The sequence below is a fragment of the Grampus griseus genome, assembly GCF_964374135.1.
Source record: "Grampus griseus genome assembly, chromosome: 19".
NCBI lineage: Eukaryota > Metazoa > Chordata > Mammalia > Artiodactyla > Delphinidae > Grampus > Grampus griseus.
The window spans coordinates 40,122,915-40,141,879 of NC_139013.1; the positions used below are offsets into that span (position 1 = coordinate 40,122,915).

Here is an 18,965-nt window from a genome sequence, read left to right on the forward strand (position 1 = left end):
CTTGTGGTTCCTACTTCACTGGAATTGATTTTAGCCATTTCTGGGACTTGTGTGGCATTTTAGCCATCTATGTGGTAAACTGGGGAAGTGAGAGACCATGGAACAGGGTGTTAAACTGCCAGGGTGAAGATGGTGCATTAGAAAAGTAGTGCGAGCCATCCAGGGAAGAGTGAGGTTAGGGCAGCACCCAGAGCAGTGGGTGGTGGTGGGTTGTTGCAGTGGGGGATCAACCCCTGCAGGAGGCCTAGAGGGCTAGGAAGGTATCCATGAGGGAGGAGGCCTTGGGGAAGTGGCTTTCTACACCCTGGTGGGTGATAGTGTTGGAGAACAGGCCTCCAACACTCCACGCCCCCGTTTCAGAAAAGATGAGTCAGAGTAATAAGAGGAATAATTTTAACCTTTAAAAAACATAGGACTTCAACTATGATAAGGGACCCAGGGAGAGAGTAGGGAGGAGGGTGGAGGCAGTGACAGCTGAGCCTGGTGCATGTTCCTGCCCCTCCTCAGAGTTGAAGAGCAGCATGAAAATTATACCCCTGGAGATGTACATCAAGACCATGGAACTCAGACCCAGTCTTTCATGTGGATCCTTCATGGCATCTGGGCTCTAAGCACTCAGGGGCCAAAGCCATTCTCCCTTCCAGGGAACCATACCAGAGTCAGGTCTTCAGTCTGGGTTTATCCAGGGCCAGGGGGGAGGGGGTAAGGAGGATGGCTGGGATCCCTCCAGAAGTGTCCCTGGCTATGCTGAGTTCCTTTCTTCTGTCTGTGTAGGTGTAGACGGGGCACTGCCTGCAGAGCAGGTTCTGCCAGCCTCGCTAGAGAGGATGCCCCCGTGTCCGTGATGGGCTGTGGGACAAGCAAGGTCCTTCCCGAGCCGCCCAAGGATGTCCAGCTGGATCTGGTCAAGAAGGTGGAGCCCTTCAGTGGCACTAAGAGCGATGTGTACAAGCACTTCATTACAGAGGTGGACAGTGTTGGCCCTCTGAAAGCTGGGTTCCCAGAAGCCAGTCAGGGTGCAAACCCCTGCCCTGGTGCCCCCACTACTGGCCACACAGAGCCTCCCTCAGAGCCACCACGCAGGGCCAGGGTGGCTAAGTACAGGGCCAAGTTCGACCCACGTGTGACAGCCAAGTACGACATCAAAGCCCTGATTGGCCGAGGCAGCTTCAGCCGAGTGGTGCGTGTGGAGCACCGGGCAACCCGGCAGCCATATGCCATTAAGATGATTGAGACCAAGTACCGGGAGGGGCGGGAGGTGTGTGAGTCGGAGCTGCGTGTGCTGCGCCGGGTGCGCCACGCCAACATCATCCAGCTGGTGGAGGTGTTTGAGACACAGGAGCGCGTGTACATGGTGATGGAGCTGGCCACTGGTGGAGAGCTCTTTGACCGCATCATCGCCAAGGGTTCTTTCACTGAGCGTGACGCCACTCGAGTGCTGCAGATGGTACTGGATGGCGTCCGGTATCTGCATGCACTGGGCATCACACATCGAGACCTCAAGCCTGAGAATCTGCTCTACTACCACCCAGGCACTGACTCCAAGATCATCATCACCGACTTTGGCCTGGCCAGTGCCCGCAAGAAGGGTGACGACTGCCTGATGAAGACCACCTGTGGCACACCCGAGTACATTGCCCCTGAGGTACTGGTCCGCAAGCCCTACACCAACTCAGTCGACATGTGGGCGCTGGGCGTCATCGCCTACATCCTGCTCAGTGGCACCATGCCCTTTGAGGATGACAACCGCACCCGGCTGTACCGGCAGATCCTCAGGGGCAAGTACAGTTACTCGGGGGAGGTGAGTCTTCTGTCTCGGGGACGTTGGGAGGCCCCTGGGTGGGTGGGGGCTCCTATCCTACAACCCTTAATCAGGGGCATGTGCTCTCAGGGCCGTGTTCGTGGGGCCAGACAGATGATGTAAAAATGGTAAAGTGAGACTATTAGGGTATCTTAGCTTGAATTTCCCCAAAAGTGAGCCCTGAGACAAGGACTTGGGAGCAGACTGAGGACCCTGTGAATAATCATGTGGAATGTGCTCAGAATTGTACCACTGAGGGGCAGGAAAGAGGGTGGGTTTTAATCCACTGACTCTTGTATGAGTCGAGAATTTCTTTGCAGGGGCTTTTAATGCCTGGCACTTCTGGGCTGTTCTGAATGCCAACTAGTGGTGGAGAAAGTCCTCAGGCAAAGAAGCAGAGAGATACAGGCACTGGCCATGGGAAGCTGTCAGCACGCACGTGAGCACTGCAGCTGCAGGCGAGCCCAGAGGTGGGCTGAGAGGAAGCAGGACAGGGCATCCATAGCATCTAGTCCAGAGGACTAGGGCAAGCTAGTGACCGTGCCCTGTCTAAAGGAACAGCTGCTTCTCATCTCAGCCCAGTTTTGCCACAGAGCAGGGTGGACTCCATGCACCCAGACATTCTAGTTTTTTAAAGAGAAGCCAGAAAATCTGATCTTAAAGTGTTAAAATATAATTCACATATTTAAGCAGTACCATGTGCTTAACCCAGCAAATGCTTACTTCTGGCCCTAATTCAACCAGCAGGGCATCAGTTTGTGTCTTTGGATCCATTGATAGTCCTGATGCCTGAAAAGACCTGTTAGGTTTCAGCACTGCTGGGAGCTGAAGGGAGGTGCAGAAAGAGTAAGAACTGGTTGGTCCTCAGACAGGATGCTGACGGGGTAGGAGACAAGGCTCACCACAGGAAACGGTGAACACAGCAAGCTGGATAGAATGTTCTTGGGGAGGTTGTGAAGAGAAGAATGTGTGATGGCTTTATGTGGGAGGTGAGGTAAGCTTTGCAGGATGACAGGATTCTGCCAAGGCAGTGAGGGCCCCTCCCCAAGTGGCCCCTGCAGAGTGCTCCCCACAGTGTTCCTCTCAGGCCTGCACTGCTATCCATGCCTCCTGAACAACCCATGGAGAGGGGAGGGAGCTCTGGGACCAGCTCCCTTCTGCAGCCCAGCTTTCCTCCCAGGAATGTTGGACTGGGCCCTCCCTGGTCTCAACCAATTGGCCCAGAGCAGCATTTCCTACAGGAGTTGCCCCAAAGCCTCATGAAGGCAAAGTGCCTGCAGTGCTTGTGGTCCTGTGCTCGATCATCTTCCCTGTCAGCTTCAGGACATGGTCGTGGGGTCAGTCAAGGATTTCCCTCCTGTGAGCATGGGGGCTGGCCTTCCCTAGGGGGTCCCCACATCACGTGCCTCAGGGTGGTGAGAGGAAGGGAGGGAAGCCACCTTCTTGCAGCCAGCTCTGTGCTGACCACAGGTGAAGGAGAAACTGGGACATTCTCCAGCTCTCCCCTAAAGTTTTTCATGTTTTCTTCTGTGCTCCAAATGGATTCAACAAAACAAATGCCAACTGGCTGGGAAGCCCAGGCTGTGATGCAGTGGTCACAGCGGACACCGCCCTGCTCACCCTTTGGGCTGGGTTTCATCACAGGTCAGAAGAGCCAGAATCCACCTCACAGAGGCAGTGTTGTGCCAGGGCCCTGCCTGGCTTGCCCTTGGAGCTCTGTGTGGTGTAGCTTAGCTACAGGAGGCAGGGAGGTTTCCCAAGAGTTGCTGACAAAGGAAGGATTCTTTCCAGAAGTCTGTAGGTTTGCCCAGGAGTTCCTGATTCTGGCAGTCGTTGATCAGGCAGTTTATCTAATGGGAGCTTGCAGAGCCTTGCTAACTGGCTGTTGATTATCTGAGGGTGAGAGAATGACAAATAAATAGGGTGGGGAATGAACTCAGGCTTCCTGCTCCTATTGTGGCCACAGACTGAGTCCTGAGACTCTGCTTCCTGCTCTGCTGGAATCACGTGGCACGGGTCTGGGGCTCCTGGTGTGTGTGGGGGCACTGCCCAACCTTTGGCCCCCACTGCCCTTCATCTGAAGCTGAAAACATCAGTTCCCAGTCCCAGATTCAAATCCCTGGCCAGCACTGATGGCACCTGTCTGTTACCAGGAGCTTGGCAGACCCCGAGAGGAGATTCCACCACCATCTGCAGAGAGCTCTGGATTGGGAGGAGTTTGTCTGGGGTATTTCCTGGGTAAGGATACCTTATCATTAGATCAGGCTCTCTGAGCTGGAGACCAGGCATCTTTCTCTTTTGCTTGTAATTGCCTACCCGTAAGTGCACTGGGGATGATGCAGAGAGACATGAAGGCCTGTTCCCCATCCCCATGAAACTTGAGATTGCCCGGGAGAAAGGACTAGGAATAGGAAATGGCCACAGAACGAACCCCTGTTGGCAGGCACATGCCAGCACAGGCCTGGGCAGTCTGGAACATGGGCCATGGGGCGCAGGTCAGGTGGTGGATTGGCCCTCCTTCTTAGGACTGGGCCCTGCCCCCATCCTCACCCAACCATCTGTCTTCTACTGTGTGATGGTCATTTGCCCTTATGAAGGCATTCTGAGTAAGCAAGGCCCTGTCTGAGAGCCTCAGGGAGGTGTTTCCATCTAGCTTCTTGTGCAAATAAGGGACTGCCCACTTTGAACTCAGCAAGGTTTGGAGGTGTGCATTCCTCACCTGACAGTAAGTCCCATGGCACTTGGTGCCTTTCTAATAGGCACCCTGCCCCCTTATAGTGGTTTCTCATGTATACCACACTGTCTTGTGTGCTTGTTTCCCAGGGGCTCTATCCATGCAGCTCTCTTTCAGGCTCAGTAGTTTCTGTGGACTTGAATAGAGGACTTCCTTCAGGAGGTGGGCTTTGAGGAGGAGGAAGCTCAGAGAAGGGGATGTTGCTCACTGTGCTCCAGAATAAACAGGAGATTGTTTGGGAATAACAGCAGAGGTTGATGAGGCCGGGCCAGGCCTGGTGTTTGTTGCTGGGAGCTCTGTAGTGCCAGGGATTATTTGGAGATTCCAAGCATTAGGTGGGAGGGAGCCCTCTGACAGTGAAGGGGAAATGTAACAGGAAGTGTTGTGGGAGACTAGCTGGAGGGAAACTAACTGGGGGCTGTTGGAATAATCCAAGTTTGGAATGGGGGAGCCTGGTGTCCTGGGGATGTTTGGGTCAGATCAAGGATTCTAGCGAGTGGGCTCAACATAGTACATGTGAGCCATAGTTTAGAAAGAGAAGGAGTTGGGGGGCAGAGCCTTCCTGCAGCCCTGCAGGAGGAGTATCATCTCACGAGGCAGATTGAGAAAAGACCCCAAGCTGCCCTCTGCCCCGGAGAGTACGTAGAGTCCTGCTTTGACATCCCCACATGGGACCCAGCAGTGGAGGGATGCACACAAGTGGGGCCTTCTTCAGCACCTGCCCCACAATGCTGACACTCTAGACACTCTAGCCCCCAGCCCTGGCCCCACGCTCCACCCCATTCCCTACACACCATGGACCCGAGATGTTTGCTCCTTTCACTCCACACTATGCTTTTACTCAGGATTTTCCCTCTATTCTCAGTGTCAGCCTAAGAAATTTGACTGGCTCTCAATCATCCAATTCAAAGATTGCTTCCATTAAGAATCATGCCAACCATTGCCATTGTGTAGCCTACTGAGTACCAGGCACAGGTCTGAGGGTTCTACACCCAGCATGTCTAATCTCTACAATAATCTTGTCAGTGGGTATAATCCCCTCATTTTATAGATTAGTAAACTGAGGCTAGTGAGGTTAAGTAGCTTGTCCAGGGTCTCACAGAGGGTGGCAGGCTTGGGATTTGAATCCAGGCCATCTTGGCTTCAGAGTTCTTGGCCTTCCCATGCCTACAGTCTACTTTCCCTGACACATATGCCTCAGCGTGTTGCTGGAGTCTTTGTTTCAGCACTTTCCCAGGCTGTCATCTGTGGACATCTTTTCCCTCCCCAGCCTGTAAGGTTCTTGAGGACAGCATGTGTATCAGTACATATGCTCCCAATACTTTCTCCTGCTTCTCTTGAGGGAAGCACCAGTGGTTGCAGGTGAGGCCCTGGGCAAGGACCCAGAAGTGACTGTCAGGTAGACTAGGCTGCTCCTGCTGGCTGGGAGTGTTCTCTTCTGGGGCTGGGCTCCAGGAAGAAGTGGGGAGCCTGCTGGAGATGCACTTAGGGGGTGGTTGGCCAGACCTGCATATAAGCAAATGTAGGAATCTTGGAAGAGGAGAGAGTTCTGGAAAGGAAAGCCTGTGACAGGTGATTTTGAGAGGAGAAATCTGAATTTTTATCCAGTGACTGGAGGTGCTGGAGTGGCGAGGGCCAAGCTAGGGTCATGTTGGAAGTGATCGGGAGATACGTGTTGGCCAGATGTGAGGAAGGCCTGTGTGAGTGTGAGAGCAGTTTGAAGACAAGGAGAGTCACCTTGAAAGAGGGAGCTTCCTGTCATGGGAGGCCTGGAGCAGCTGCTTCTAAAGGAGTGACACAGAAGGTGAGTCACCATCTGTAGACCGTACGAGAGGACTGTTATGGTCCCGCCAACTTGGAGATTCTGTGATTCACCTGACATGAAATGCGACGTTGTGGGCCTAACGTTATTGCTTTTGTCAAGAGTTCTATTCCTAGAGGCAGGATGGATGAAGAGGCTCTTGTGGGAATGATGACAGAGTGATGCCGTCAGCAGCTTTGCTGTCTGCCACGTTTAGCAACTTTTAATTGTCACCCTCCTCTGCTTGGGCAGTCTCTGAGCTGTGGGCGAGCCCAGGTGACTGCACCAGGAACAGGTGGGCTTGGGCAAAGGTTCTCACAGAGCCTTGTTCAGGAGAGTGAGTGCTGCCAGGCGGAGGACAGAATCCTGGTGGGAGACGAAGCTCACCTGCAGGACCGATCTGCCACTTCCTGGGGGATTGTGTTGGTGGGAGGTGGCTTTCCAGGGGTAGGTCTCTGGGCTGCAGGCTGACCATCCATCAACTTGGGCCAAGGGGCACTTGCTCAGGGACTGTGAGTTACACCATGTGGTAGTTCTGATAGCCCTGCAGTAGGATGAGTGCCCAGAGCCAGAGCTGACATTTACATTCCCATCCCAGCTGTTTGCCACTTCCAAAAGTGACTCTGACACTTGCCATTCTACCCTGGGTTGTTGAGAGTAAAATGAAGTGCAGGGCATGTGGTGTGTTCTGGTGCTCTCCACGTGAAGGGCACCTGCGCCTGTGGGGGCTGCTCATGCAGCCTGCTTCATATGCTCTGACGGAGCGGCCAGGTGAGCAGGGATAAGACCTTGCCCCAGAGCCATGGGGTGGACTGCACGGGGGATGTGGGAGAGCTGGTGACTGGACGTGTGTGGGCAGCAGAGCGGAATGCAAGGAGGCAGGTGGTGTATTTCTGGGCTCGTGCTTGGATTCTGCTGGATGCCTTTAATTGCCTCGTGTTCCCATGGCCAATGTGGATAGGGGCTCATGTGCCACCTCTGGGCTGCTGCTTGGCTCCCTGGAGCCCCATCCTCTTGGCATCCCTCTGCTGTTGTTGCCCTGGTTACACACTCACCTCCTGTGGTGGCAGAAACTTGCCCATCTCCCCACATTGTTGCATTTAGCATTTTTGCCAAAACACCTTGCTCCGACCACCCACAGCATCTCGTTATCCCAAGGTCCTTTCATTACTGCTGTTTCCCACCGCCCTGCTGAGGTCTCCTCCAACAAAGGGGTATATTGTGGGTTGCGTTCAGAGCAGCTTCTGGTGCCCTATCCATCCCCTCCCTCTCCTGCTCTTCCCATTGTCTGCCTCAATAGCTCTGCCCTTTCACAGGCCCTGTTGCTTCTAGGCCCTTAAGTTCCTCTGGGACCTGCTGGGGCTCTTGTTTCTCCCACATTCTGACCTCTTTAAATCTGCTTATGACCTCCCACGCTCATCCCCTGCCTGCCCCCACTGAGGTGGTTAAAGGTGACCTGATCCAACCACACCCCCCGGCTGTGCCTCTCCAGACTCTCCTTCCTCGTAGGTTTCTCTGTCTCCCAGTGCGAGTGTGGTGCCCAGACCTGAGCTTTGCTGCAGCATGGCCCGGCCAGCCTGGAGCAGGAGACTGAGTCACCTTCGTCTCTTCGCTCATCCTGCCAACCCATGTAGACCTAGTGCCTGCCCTGAGCCGAGTCCTTTGTACCCAGGGTTCCAGGGACACAAGCCTCTGGGGACAGAGGCCACAGTAGGGGTGACATGCTGACAGCCACCAGGGATCCAAACTGCCTCAGAAATTAGAATGGGAAGAAGTTAAAAAAAAAAAAAAAAAAAAAAAAAGCCAGGTTAGGCCCTGGAAATCACCTCACTTCAGCAGAACCCTTGAGTGGAGATAGAAGAGACCATTATGTAGCTAGCTCTGAAATCCAGAACCTTCTAGGGCTGTTCCAGGACATTGTTTTTTTGTTCTTGGGTTTTTTTTAAATTTAATTTTATTTATTTTTTATACCATAGGTTCTTATTAGTTATCTGTTTTATACATATTAGTGTATATATGTCAATCCCAATCTCCCAATTCATCCCAACACCACTAACCCCCCACCACTTTCCCCCGTTGGTGTATGTACATTTGTTCTCTGCATCTCTGTCTCTGTTTCTGCCCTGCAAACCGGTTCATCTGTACCATTTTTCTAGCTTCCACATATATGCGTTAATATACGATATTTGTTTTTCTCTTTCTGGCTTGCTTCACTCTGTGTGACAGTCTGTAGATCCATCTGCGTCTCTACAAATAACCCAATTTCGTTCCTTTTATGGCTGAATATTCCATTGTATCTATGTACCACATCTTCTTTATCCATTTGTCTGTCGATGGGCATTTAGGTTGCTTCCATGACCTGGCTATTGTAATAGTGCTGTAGTGAACATTGGGGTGCATGTGTCTTTTTGAAGACAGGGTATATGCCCAGTAGTGGGATTGCTGGGTCATATGGTAATTCTATTTTTAGTTTTTTAAGGAACCTCCATACTCTTCTCCATAGTGGCTGTATCAATTTACATTCCTACCAACAGTGCAAGAGGGTTCTGATTTCTCCACACCCTCTCCAGCATTTGTTGTTTGTAGATTTTCTGATGATGCCCATTCTGACTGGTGTGAGGTGATACCTCATTGTAGTTTTGATTTGCATTTCTCTAATAATTAGTGATGTTGAGCAGCTTTTCATGTGCTTCTTGGCCATCTGTATGTCTTCTTTGGAGAAATGTCTATTTAGGTCTTCTGCCCATTTTTTGATTGGGTTGTTTGTTTTTTAAATATTGAGCTGCATGAGCTATTTATATATTTTGGAGTTTAATCCTTTGTCTGTTTCTCATTTGCAAATATTTTCTGCCATTCTGAGTGTTGTCTTTTTGTCTTTTCTCAACTTTAAAAAAATTATTTAATTTATTTTTGGCTGTGTTGGGTCTTCATTGCTACACGCGGGCTTTCTCTAACTGCGGTGAGCGGGGACTTCTCATTGCGGTGGCTTCTCTTGTTGCGGAGCATGGACTCTAGGCATGCGGGCTTCAGTTGTTGTGGCACGCACGCTCTAGAGCGCAGGCTCAGTAGTTGTGGCACACGGGCTTAGTTGCTCCGTGGCATGTGGATCTTCCCGGACCAGAGCTCGAACCCATGTCCCCTGCATTGGCAGGCGGATTCTTAACCGCTGCGCCACCAAGGAAGCCCTGTCTTTTCATCTTGATTGTAGTTTCCTTTGCTTTGCAAAAGCTTTTAAGTTTCATTAGGTCCCATTTATTTATTTTTGTTTTTATTTCCATTACTGTGGGAGGTGGATCAAAAAAGATCTTGCTGTGATTTATGTCAAAGAGTTTTCTTCCTATGTTTTCCTCTAAGAGTTTTATAGTGTCTGGTCTTACATTTAGGTCTCTAATCCATTTTGAGTTTATTTTGTGTATGGTGTTAGGGAGTGTTCTAATTTCATTCTTTTACATGTAGCTGTCCAGTTCTCCCAGCACCACTTATTGTAAAAGACTGTCTTTTCTCCATTGTATATCCTTGCCTCCTTTGTCATAGATTAGTTGACCATAGGTGTGTGGGTTTATCTCTGGGCTTTCTATCCTGTTCCATTGATCTATATTTCTGTTTTTGTGCCAGTACCATATTGTCTTCTTTACTGTAGCTTTGTAGTATAGTCTGAAGTCAGGGAGTCTGATTCCTCCAGCTCCGTTTTTTTCCCTCAAGACTCCTTTGGCTATTTGGGGCCTTTTGTGTCTCCATACAAATTTTAAGATATTTTGTTCTAGTTCTGTAAAAAATGCCACTGGTAATTTGATAGGGATTGCATTGAATCTGCAGATTGCTTTGGGTAGTGTAGTCTTTTTTTTTTTTTTTGAGGAACAAGAGCCCAGTTTTTTTATTTGATCATTTCTTGCATTTGAAGTACTCCTCGATGATATCCTTGGCCTGAGACTCTTTGCCATAGTCCTTAACCACCACACAGCTGCAGCCAACCACTTTACGGGGTTTTCCCTCTCTGTCAGTTTTACAGAGGCCTACCCATTCCCCTAGTTTCTTGTTGTCATCAACCTTAATCAGGTTGATTTGGTGCTCAGCACAAAGGGCCTCCACCAACTTGACATACATAGGCTCATCACAGTTGGACGCAAGCACACAGAGATGGGCTTGGCGCTTGTCTAAGGCTTTGGCAGCTTCGCGAATTCCACGTGCTAGGCCATCGTAGATGAGGGTGGTCTTAAGCACCTCTTGCAGAGCAGTATTAACGTCCATTACACCCTCAGCAGCAATGCCTTCCTCGGCCATGGCGGTGGGTTACGGCCATGGCAGTGGGTTACGGGTGGAGCCGAATCTAGAGTGCACCCGTGCCTGCGCCTCCGCCTCCACCTGGCTCCGCGGCAGCAGGGCAGTATAGTCATCTTCACAATATTGATTCTTCCAATCCAAGAACATAGTATATCTCTCTATCTGTTTGTGTCATCTTTGATTTCTTTCATCAGTGTCTTATAGTTTTCTGAGTATAGGTCTTTTACCTCCTTAGGTAGGTTTATTACTAGGTATTTTATTCTTTTTGTTGCAGTGGTGAATGGGAGTGTTTCCTTAATTTCTCTTTCTGATCTTTTGTTCTTAGTGTATAGGAATGCAAGAGATTTCTGCATTAATTTTGTATCCTGCAACTTTACCAAATTCATTGATTAGCTCTAGTAGTTTTCTGGTGGCATCTTTAGGATTCTCTATGTATAGTATCATGTCATCTGCAAACAGTGACAATTTTACTTCTTTTCCAATTTGTATTTCTTTTATTTCTTTTTCTTCTCTGGTTGCTGAGGCTAGGATTTCCAAAACTATGTTGAATAATAGTGGCGAGAGTGGACATCCTTGTCTTGTTCCGGATCTTAGAGGAAGTGCTTTCAGTCTTTCACCATTGAGAATGATGTTTGCTGTGGGTTTGTCGTATATGGCCTTTATTATGTTGAGGTAGGTGCCCTCTATGCCCACTTTCTGGAGAGTTTTTATCATAATTTGTTGAATTTTTTCAAAAGCTTTTTCTGCATCTATTGAGATGATCATATGGTTTTTATCCTTCAGTTTGTTAATATGGTGTATCACATTGGTTGATTTGCATATATTGAAGAATCCTTGCATCCCTGGGATAAATCCCACTTGATCATGGTGTTTGATCCTTTTAATGTGTTGTTGGATTCTGTTTGCTAGTATTCTGTTGAGGATTTTTGCATCTATATTCGTCAGTGATACTGGTCTGTAATTTTCTTCTTATGTAGTATCTTTGTCTGGTTTTGGTATCAGGGTGATGGTGGCCTCATAGAATAAGTTTGGGAGTGTTCCTTCCTCTGCAATTTTTTGGAAGAGTTTGAGAAGGATGGGTGTTAGCTCTTCTCTAAATGTTTGATAGAATTCACCTGTGAAGCAGTCTGATCCTAGACTTTTGTTTGTTGGAAGATTTTTAATCACAGTTTCAATTTCACTGCTTGTGATTGGTCTGTTCGTATTTTCTATTTCTTCCTGGTTCAGTCTTGGAAGGTTATACCTTTCTAAGAATTTGTCCATTTCTTCCAGGTTATCCATTTTCTTGGCATAGAGTTGCTTCTAGTAGTCTCTTAGGATGCTTTGTATTTCTGCAGTGTCCATTGTAACTTCTCCTTTTTCATTTCTAATTTTATTGATTTGAGTCCTCTCCCTCTTTTTCTTGATGAATCTGGCTAAAGGTTTATCAATTTAGTTTATCTTTTCAAAGAACCAGCTTTCCGTTTTATTGATCTTTGCTCTTGTTTTCTTTGTTTCTATTTCATTTATTTCTGCTCTGATCTTTATGATTTCTTTCCTTCTACTAACTTTGGATTTTGTTTGTTCTTTTTTCTCTAGTTCCTTTAGGTGTAAGGTTAGATTGTTTATTTGAGATTTTTCTTGTTTCTTGAGGTAGGCTTGTATTGCTATAAACTTCCCTCTTAGAACTGCTTTTGCTGCATCCCATAGGTTTTGGATCATCGTGTTCTCATTGTCATTTGTCTCTAGGTATTTTTTGATTTCCTCTTTGATTTCTTCAGTGATCTCTTGGTTATTTAGTAACGTATTGTTTAGCCTCCATGTGTTTGTGCTTTTTACGTTTTTTTCCCTGTAATTGATTTCTAATCTCCTAGTGTTTTGGTCAGAAAAGATGCTTGATATGATTTCCGTTTTCTTAAATTTACCAAGGCTTGATTTGTGACCCAAGATGTGATCTCTCCTGGAGCTTGTTCCGTGTGCACTTGAGAAGAAAGTGTAATCTGCTGTTTTTGGATGGAATGTCCTATAAATATCAATTAAATCTATCTGGTCTGTTGTGTCATTTAAAGTTTGTGTTTCCTTATTAATTTTCTGTCTGGATGATCTGTCCATTGGTGTAAATGAGGTGTTAAAGTCCCCCACTATTATTGTATTACTGTCGATTTCCTCTTTTAGAGCTGTTAGCAGTTGCCTTATGTATTGAGGTGCTCTTGTGTTGGGTACACATATGTTTATAATTGTTATGTCCTCTTCTTGGATTGGTCCCATGATCATTATATAGTGTCCTTCCTTGTCTCTTGTAACATTCTTTATTTTAAAGTCTGTTTTATCTGATATGAGTATTGCTACTCCAGCTTTCTTTTGATTTCCATTTGCATGGAATATCTTTTTCCATCCCCTCACTTTCAGTCTGTATGTGTCCCTAGGTCTGAAGTGGGTCTCTTGCAGACAGCGTATAGATGGGTCTTGTTTTTGTATCCATTCAGCAAGCCTGTGTCTTTTAGTTGGAGCATTTAATCCATTCATGTTTAAGGTAATTATTGATATGTATGTTCCTATTACCATTTTCTTAATTGTTATGGGTTTGTTTTTGTAGGTCTTTTCTCCTCTTGTGTTTCCCACTTAGAGAAGTTCCTTTAGCATTTGTTGTAGAGCTGGTTTTGTGGTGCTGAATTCTCTTAGCTTTTGCTTGTCTGTAGAGCTTTTGATTTCTCCATCAAATCTGAATGAGATCCTTGCCGGGTAGAGTAATCTTTTTTTTTTTTTAGCATCTTTATTGGTGTATAATTGCTTTACAATGGTGTGTTAGTTTCTGCTTTATAACAAACTGAATCAGCTGTACATATACATATATCCCCATATCCCCTCCCTCTTGCGTCTCCCTCCCACCCTCCTTATCCCATCCCTCTAGGTGGCTGCAAAGCACAGAGCTGATCTCCCTGTGCCATGCAGCTGCTTCCCACTAGCTACCTGTTTTACATTTGATAGTGTATATATGTCAATGCTACTCTCTCACTTCGTCCCACCTTACCCTTTCCCACTCCGTGTCCTCAAGTCCATTCTCTACGTCTGTGTCTTTATTTCTGTCCTGCCCCTGGGTTCATCAGAACAATTTTTTTTTACATTCCATATATATGTGTTAGCATAAGGTATTTGTTTTTCTCTTTTTGACTTAACTTCACTCTGTATGACAGACTCTAGGTCCATCCACCTCACTACACATAACTCAATTTCGTATCTTTTTATGGCTGAGTAATATTCCATTGTATATATGTGCAACATCTTCTTTATCCATTCATCTGTCAGTGGACACTTAGGTTGCTTCCATGTCCTGGCTATTGTAAATAGTGCTGCAGTGAACATTGGGGTGCATGTGTCTTTTTGAATTATTGTTTTCTCAGGGTATATGCCCAGTAGTGGGATTGCTGGGTCATATGGTAGTTCTATTTGTAGTTTTTTAAGGAACCTCCATACTGTTCTCCATAGTGGCTGTATCAATTTACATTCTCACTAACAGTGCAAGAGGGTTCCCTTTTCTCCACACCCTCTCCAGCATTTGTTGTTTGTAGATTTTCTGATGATGCCCATTCTGACTGGTGTGAGGTGATACCTCCTTGTAGTTTTGATTTGCATTTCTCTAATAATTTAAAATATTTTCTTGGCCGCACCGCACAGCATGTGGGATCTTAGACCAGGGATTGAACCCACACCCCCTGCATTGGAAGCACAGAGTCTTAACCACTGGACTGCCAGGGTAGTCCCCATCTCAAGTTTTAGAACACAGCTTTACCATCCTTTAAGTTGTCACGCCTTTTCTCATTTTATTTTTATCTTTGAGATTCTCTGCCTCTTTTTTTTATATATATAAATTTATTTATTTATTTATATTTGGCTGCGTTGGGTCTTCGTTGCTGTGCGCGGTCTTTCTTTAGTTGTGTCGAGCAGGGGCTACTCTTTTTTTTTTTTTTTTTTTTTTTTTTTTTAGGGGCTACTCTGCATTGCAGTGCGTGGGCTTCTCATTTCGGCAGCTTCTCTTGTTGCGGAGCATGGCCTTGAGGCATGCAGTCTTCAGTAGTTGTGGCATGCGGGCTCTAGTGCGCAGGCTCAGTAGTTGCAGCACATGGGCTCAGTAGTTGTGGCTCGTAAGCTCTAGACCGCAGGCTCAGTAGTTGTGGTGCACAGGCTTAGTTGCTCCGCAGCATGTGGGATCTTCCCGGACCAGGGCTCGAACCCGTGTCCCCTGCATTGGCAGGCGAATTCTTAACCACTGCGCCACCAGGGAAGCTCCTCTGCCTCTGTTTAAACCTCTATTATCTTCCTCCTTTTTCTCCTGTCAGCCTCTCTCCCTCAACATCTTTCTCTTTTCTGCTGCTCAGGTCCCCCCACCCACAGCGTGGTCTCAGCGTGTTGGATACTGTCTGTTCTGGAAGTCCAGACACCAGGATGGTGAGTGTCTTGACCAGAGGAGGAGATGCTGGCTCTACAGCCCCACAGTGTCTAATTGTGCTGATTTTTTCAAAACACTTTTCCTCATGGTTAACATCAGAGTGTGCTGTTCTTATCACACTAATAGTTCTGCTCTCCTGAGTAAACCTGAAGCTCCATTTCCCAGAATATCCTCTGTGCCCTTCTCTCTGCTCTCATTCAGGCCCATGTCAGTACAGGAAGGAGGACTTTGAACATGGGAATGCTGGATCTGAAGACACATGTTGAGACAAAGTTGAGGGAAGAACTGAGTCATGGGAGCAAAGCCCAGGCTTCTTTCTCCCCCTTCTTCCCCTAGCATCTCTTTGCCTGGGCTTCCTTCTCTGCCAGGGAACCTTCCCCAGTGTCATCATGGGCTGGAAGAGAACCCATAAAGGTCAAGACATCAAGTCAGCTTAAACGTTAGATGCTCTGCTTCTCTTCCTCACATGCAGCCAAGTGGGAAAAAAAGATGGGGAGCCATCTTCTTACAACCCAGGACTTTATAAACTGGAAGAGACTTAGAATTCATTGCATTCAGCTCCTTCATATTAAAAGTGAGGAGGCTGTGATTTCTCTACGGTCAGCCAAGACGGTAGACCTAGATCACAAGTCACTGGGCTTCCAGCCCAAAGAGACGCTAGGCCTTTTTCTCCCCTTACTTGAGAGCCGTCAGACCTGCTTACCAGAGGGAGTCTAGGGTATGCCCCGTGAGCTGGGTTTGCTACTGGAAGGAAGCAGCTTCCTCCTCCCTCTGCAGCCTAGGCCTCGAGAGCTGGTTCCAGCCCTTGTTCCCTTAGCCCTGGGGCTCAAGGCAGGACCATGGAAGTAGCTTGGGTAACATTCTTGCCAGGCCCTTGTGACATTAGAGCTAGAGCAAGTGAATGAGACTGGGACGGGAGGAAGTGTGTCCTCTGAGCTGGAGTGGCAAACCCTTTCTGGTCTGGTGCCTCCCTCTGAAGGGAGAGTTGGATTCAGCTGCTGAGTGTCACCAGGAGTGACTGGTCTCACAGAAGCAGAGCGATGAGGAGGGTGAAGTTGGTTAGGAAGTACTCATGGGGGAGATCCTTCTTCTACCCTATTGGTTTCTCTGCTGTTACAGCATCAGGAGTAGGTATCTGAACTGCAAGGACTCTGGGGGTTACAGGGTAGGCAGAAGGGCGGCCAGCTCGATGGTCAGAAACAGGGTGGAGGTGATACCCTTCCTCCTACAGCCTCTTCTTGTCCTCCTCTTGGGGCAGGACCCCTCACCCACACAGCTCATGAAAGACTGACTTCTGGACAGGAGGGTGCGGGCTGTCACCCTGAGTATTGCAGCTGTCCTCTGCACACTTAGGTCTCACGGAGGCCTGAGTGTCTGGAGGCAAGGCCGACTGACATTTTGATATTCCCTTTCATGCCCCATGCTCTTTGCCAGCCCAGAAATGGGTGGAAGCCTCTAGGAGACTGGCCAGGTGGTACCTGGGGCCTGTCCCTTCTGCCACCCACCTGAGGCTTACATGTGTCCCTGATCTGGCCCCAAGTATACTGAGGCAAAAGTATATCTCTCCTTTACCCACAGCTGGCAGTTAGAGCTGTGGAAACTGAAGAGCATGACAGTTTATCATTTTCCTTTTTCCTCATGCCCATTTTTCTTTTTCTTTCTTTTGGCTCCACTGTGCGGCATGTGGGATCTTAGTTCCCCGACCAGGGGTCAAACCCGTGCCCCCTGCAGTGGAAGAGTGGAATCCTAACCACTGGACTGCCAGGGAATTTCCCATTTTTCTTTTCCTCACTTGGCTGCATATGAGGAACAGAATGTTACCTGGCCAGTCAGTCAGAGGCTGCCAGACATACTCATGTGGCTCCAGAAGCCTGAGCATGTTGGGGAAGCAGGTGGGTTGGTCTGCATGTGTTGATCGCTTTCTTTTTCTTTTTTATTTGGTTGTGCTGGGTCTTAGTTGCGGCAGGTGGGCTCCTTATTTGCGGCTCGTGGGCTCCTTAGTTGCAGCAGGCGGGCTCCTTAGTTGCAGCTCGAGGGTGCCTTAGTTGCTGCTTGAGGGCTCTTTAGTTGCATCTTGCCGGCTTCTTAGTTGTGGCTTGCTGGCTCCTTAGTTGTGGCACGTGGGCTCCTTAGTTGTGGCATGTGAACTGTTAGTTGCGGCATGCATGTGGGATCTAGTTTCCTGACCAGGGGTCGAACCCGGGCCCCTTGCATTGGGAGCACGGAATGTAAACCACTGTGCCACCAGGGAGGTCCTGATCGCTTTTTCAGGAGGTGCTGAATTGGACTTGGCCAGAAGTGTGGCCATGGGTGAGTGTGGAAGGCCTTGCTTCTCCTTTGTGAGCCCTGTTGGAGACCTCCAAGGGGCCACTATTCTGGAGGTCAACATAAGCCCCTGCCCCGCTGTCAGTGGGCTGGCTCGAGGACCACCTTCCCGTGTTTGTCCTGTTTGACTTCCCGCTGCAGGTCCCTCAGTGTGTGAGGGTTAGGCTGGGTGCCATTGCACAGCCCGGTTCTCATGTCAGGACAGCTCGAGTCACATTGTCTTAGGGGACCCACCTGCGCACAGTTCTTCAAAGATGGGGAGAGCTGGGGCCTGCCAAAGAGGGTGGGCAGGCCCTCAGACTAATGAGCCCATCAGCATTCCTCACACTGCTGCCTGTACCAGGTAATTGGAGAGGCGAGCGCCTGGGGGAGGAGGAGGGGCAGATCAATCCGGCTCACTTTGGCGATCATGGCAACAAGCAGCAGGGGTTGACAGCTGGTGTGAGCCTGTGTCACTCTTGAGGTGGAGATGCTTAAGCCCACAGTGCGTGTCTAGTGGGAGGCCCATCTGAGACTGCACTGGACTGGTTTGGAGCTGCAGGGGGCCTTGGTTTGTTTGGCTGGGTATGGTTATGAAGTGGGGATGCCTCCGATCCATCCGTGTTCAGGTTCCTGACTTGTGAGTCCAGGTTTGCCACTTTTTATTCTGTCATTTGCAGAGGAGTTGCCTCTCTTCTGGCTTGACTGGACCAAGGGCCAGGGGCAGAATCCATGTCCCAGCCCTGTTTGGCTGGCCTGGGCTGGCAGCTCTGTCTTGGAGCTGTCCCACCAACAGGCTAGGCTGAGCTGCAGTGTGTTCCCCAGTGATTTCTCCTTTTCTTGGAGACCATAAAAGCCGCAGTGCAGCACAAGCACAGGTATTCCCATGACCTGTTCCAGCTCTAGGTTTGCTTTGTCCATCAGTGGCCCCATTATGCCTGCGTCTCTCCATTTCTCAAATGAGTGACAGGGGCCACAGTGTGTCTGTGGTCTAGATTGGCTGGCCCCTCACAATGGCTCTTTGTGTTCAGGTGGCAGCAGCAAGCCATGGGGCTTTATTGAACTGAGAGCCCACAGCTACTGTGGCAACTGTCTAGTCCAGTCACCCTGCATGTCAGCCTCAGTATCAGAGCCCTGAGTTACACAGGCCTGCAGGGAAATGTGGACCAGGCTGCCTGCGTGGGAGGGCTGTTGCTCCTTGCTCTCCCTCACTGCTCTCAGACAGCACGGGATTTATGGGCCCGAACTGCCCTCCTCCTGGAGGCCAGTCGCTTACCAGGAATCACTGGGAGTTGGCCCATTGGTGAGGAGGACCCTGTTAGGTGGCTGTTTAGAAATCTGGGCTTTCTGTGACTTTCTTCCAGTTCAGCTCAGTAAAAGTTGAGATTTGCCTTCCAAAGGGCAGGTAAGGATAACAACTACAAGTAGCTCCACCCCTTCTTCAGGACTCCAGATGAGTCTTTTCCTTGTTTCCTACCCCACCCCACCCACTGCCTCCCGGTACATCGACATCAGTGGGGAAAGGCATGGGGGAAGAGTTGGGGGTCAAGGAAGCCTGACTGGGGGTAGCGATAACTGTGTTAGTGTGTCTGCCTAGTGGGCATGCAGCTACCCCAAA

At 48.8% G+C, this 18,965-nt stretch overlaps 2 protein-coding genes across 3 annotated transcripts in view; one reads left to right on the forward strand and one right to left on the reverse strand.

The window, feature by feature from the left end:
• Positions 1-18,965, forward strand: part of PSKH1 (protein serine kinase H1) — a 35,042-nt gene that overhangs the window by 12,393 nt on the left and 3,684 nt on the right. Inside the window, exons 2-3 of one of the 2 annotated variants that reach the window (XM_082676654.1) lie at positions 775-1,801; positions 14,973-15,042. In XM_082676654.1, the coding sequence (XP_082532780.1) occupies positions 845-1,801; positions 14,973-15,042 (1,027 nt within the window). In that variant the 5' untranslated portion in view covers positions 775-844. The remainder of the gene's footprint in view (positions 1-774; positions 1,802-14,972; positions 15,043-18,965) is intronic. The other variant, XM_082676653.1, reaches the window with a different exon arrangement.
• On the reverse strand, positions 10,174-10,626 carry LOC309836548 (small ribosomal subunit protein eS12-like). The gene has a single exon (XM_082676655.1). It carries the CDS (start codon positions 10,615-10,617, stop codon positions 10,219-10,221), a length of 399 nt encoding a protein of 132 aa, XP_082532781.1. The 5' UTR covers positions 10,618-10,626; the 3' UTR covers positions 10,174-10,218.

Excerpts from the sequence above, each read along its gene's own strand:
- LOC309836548 (XM_082676655.1), bottom strand. The coding sequence starts at position 10,617 with ATGGCCGAGGAAGGCATTGCTGCTGAGGGTGTAATGGACGTTAATACT.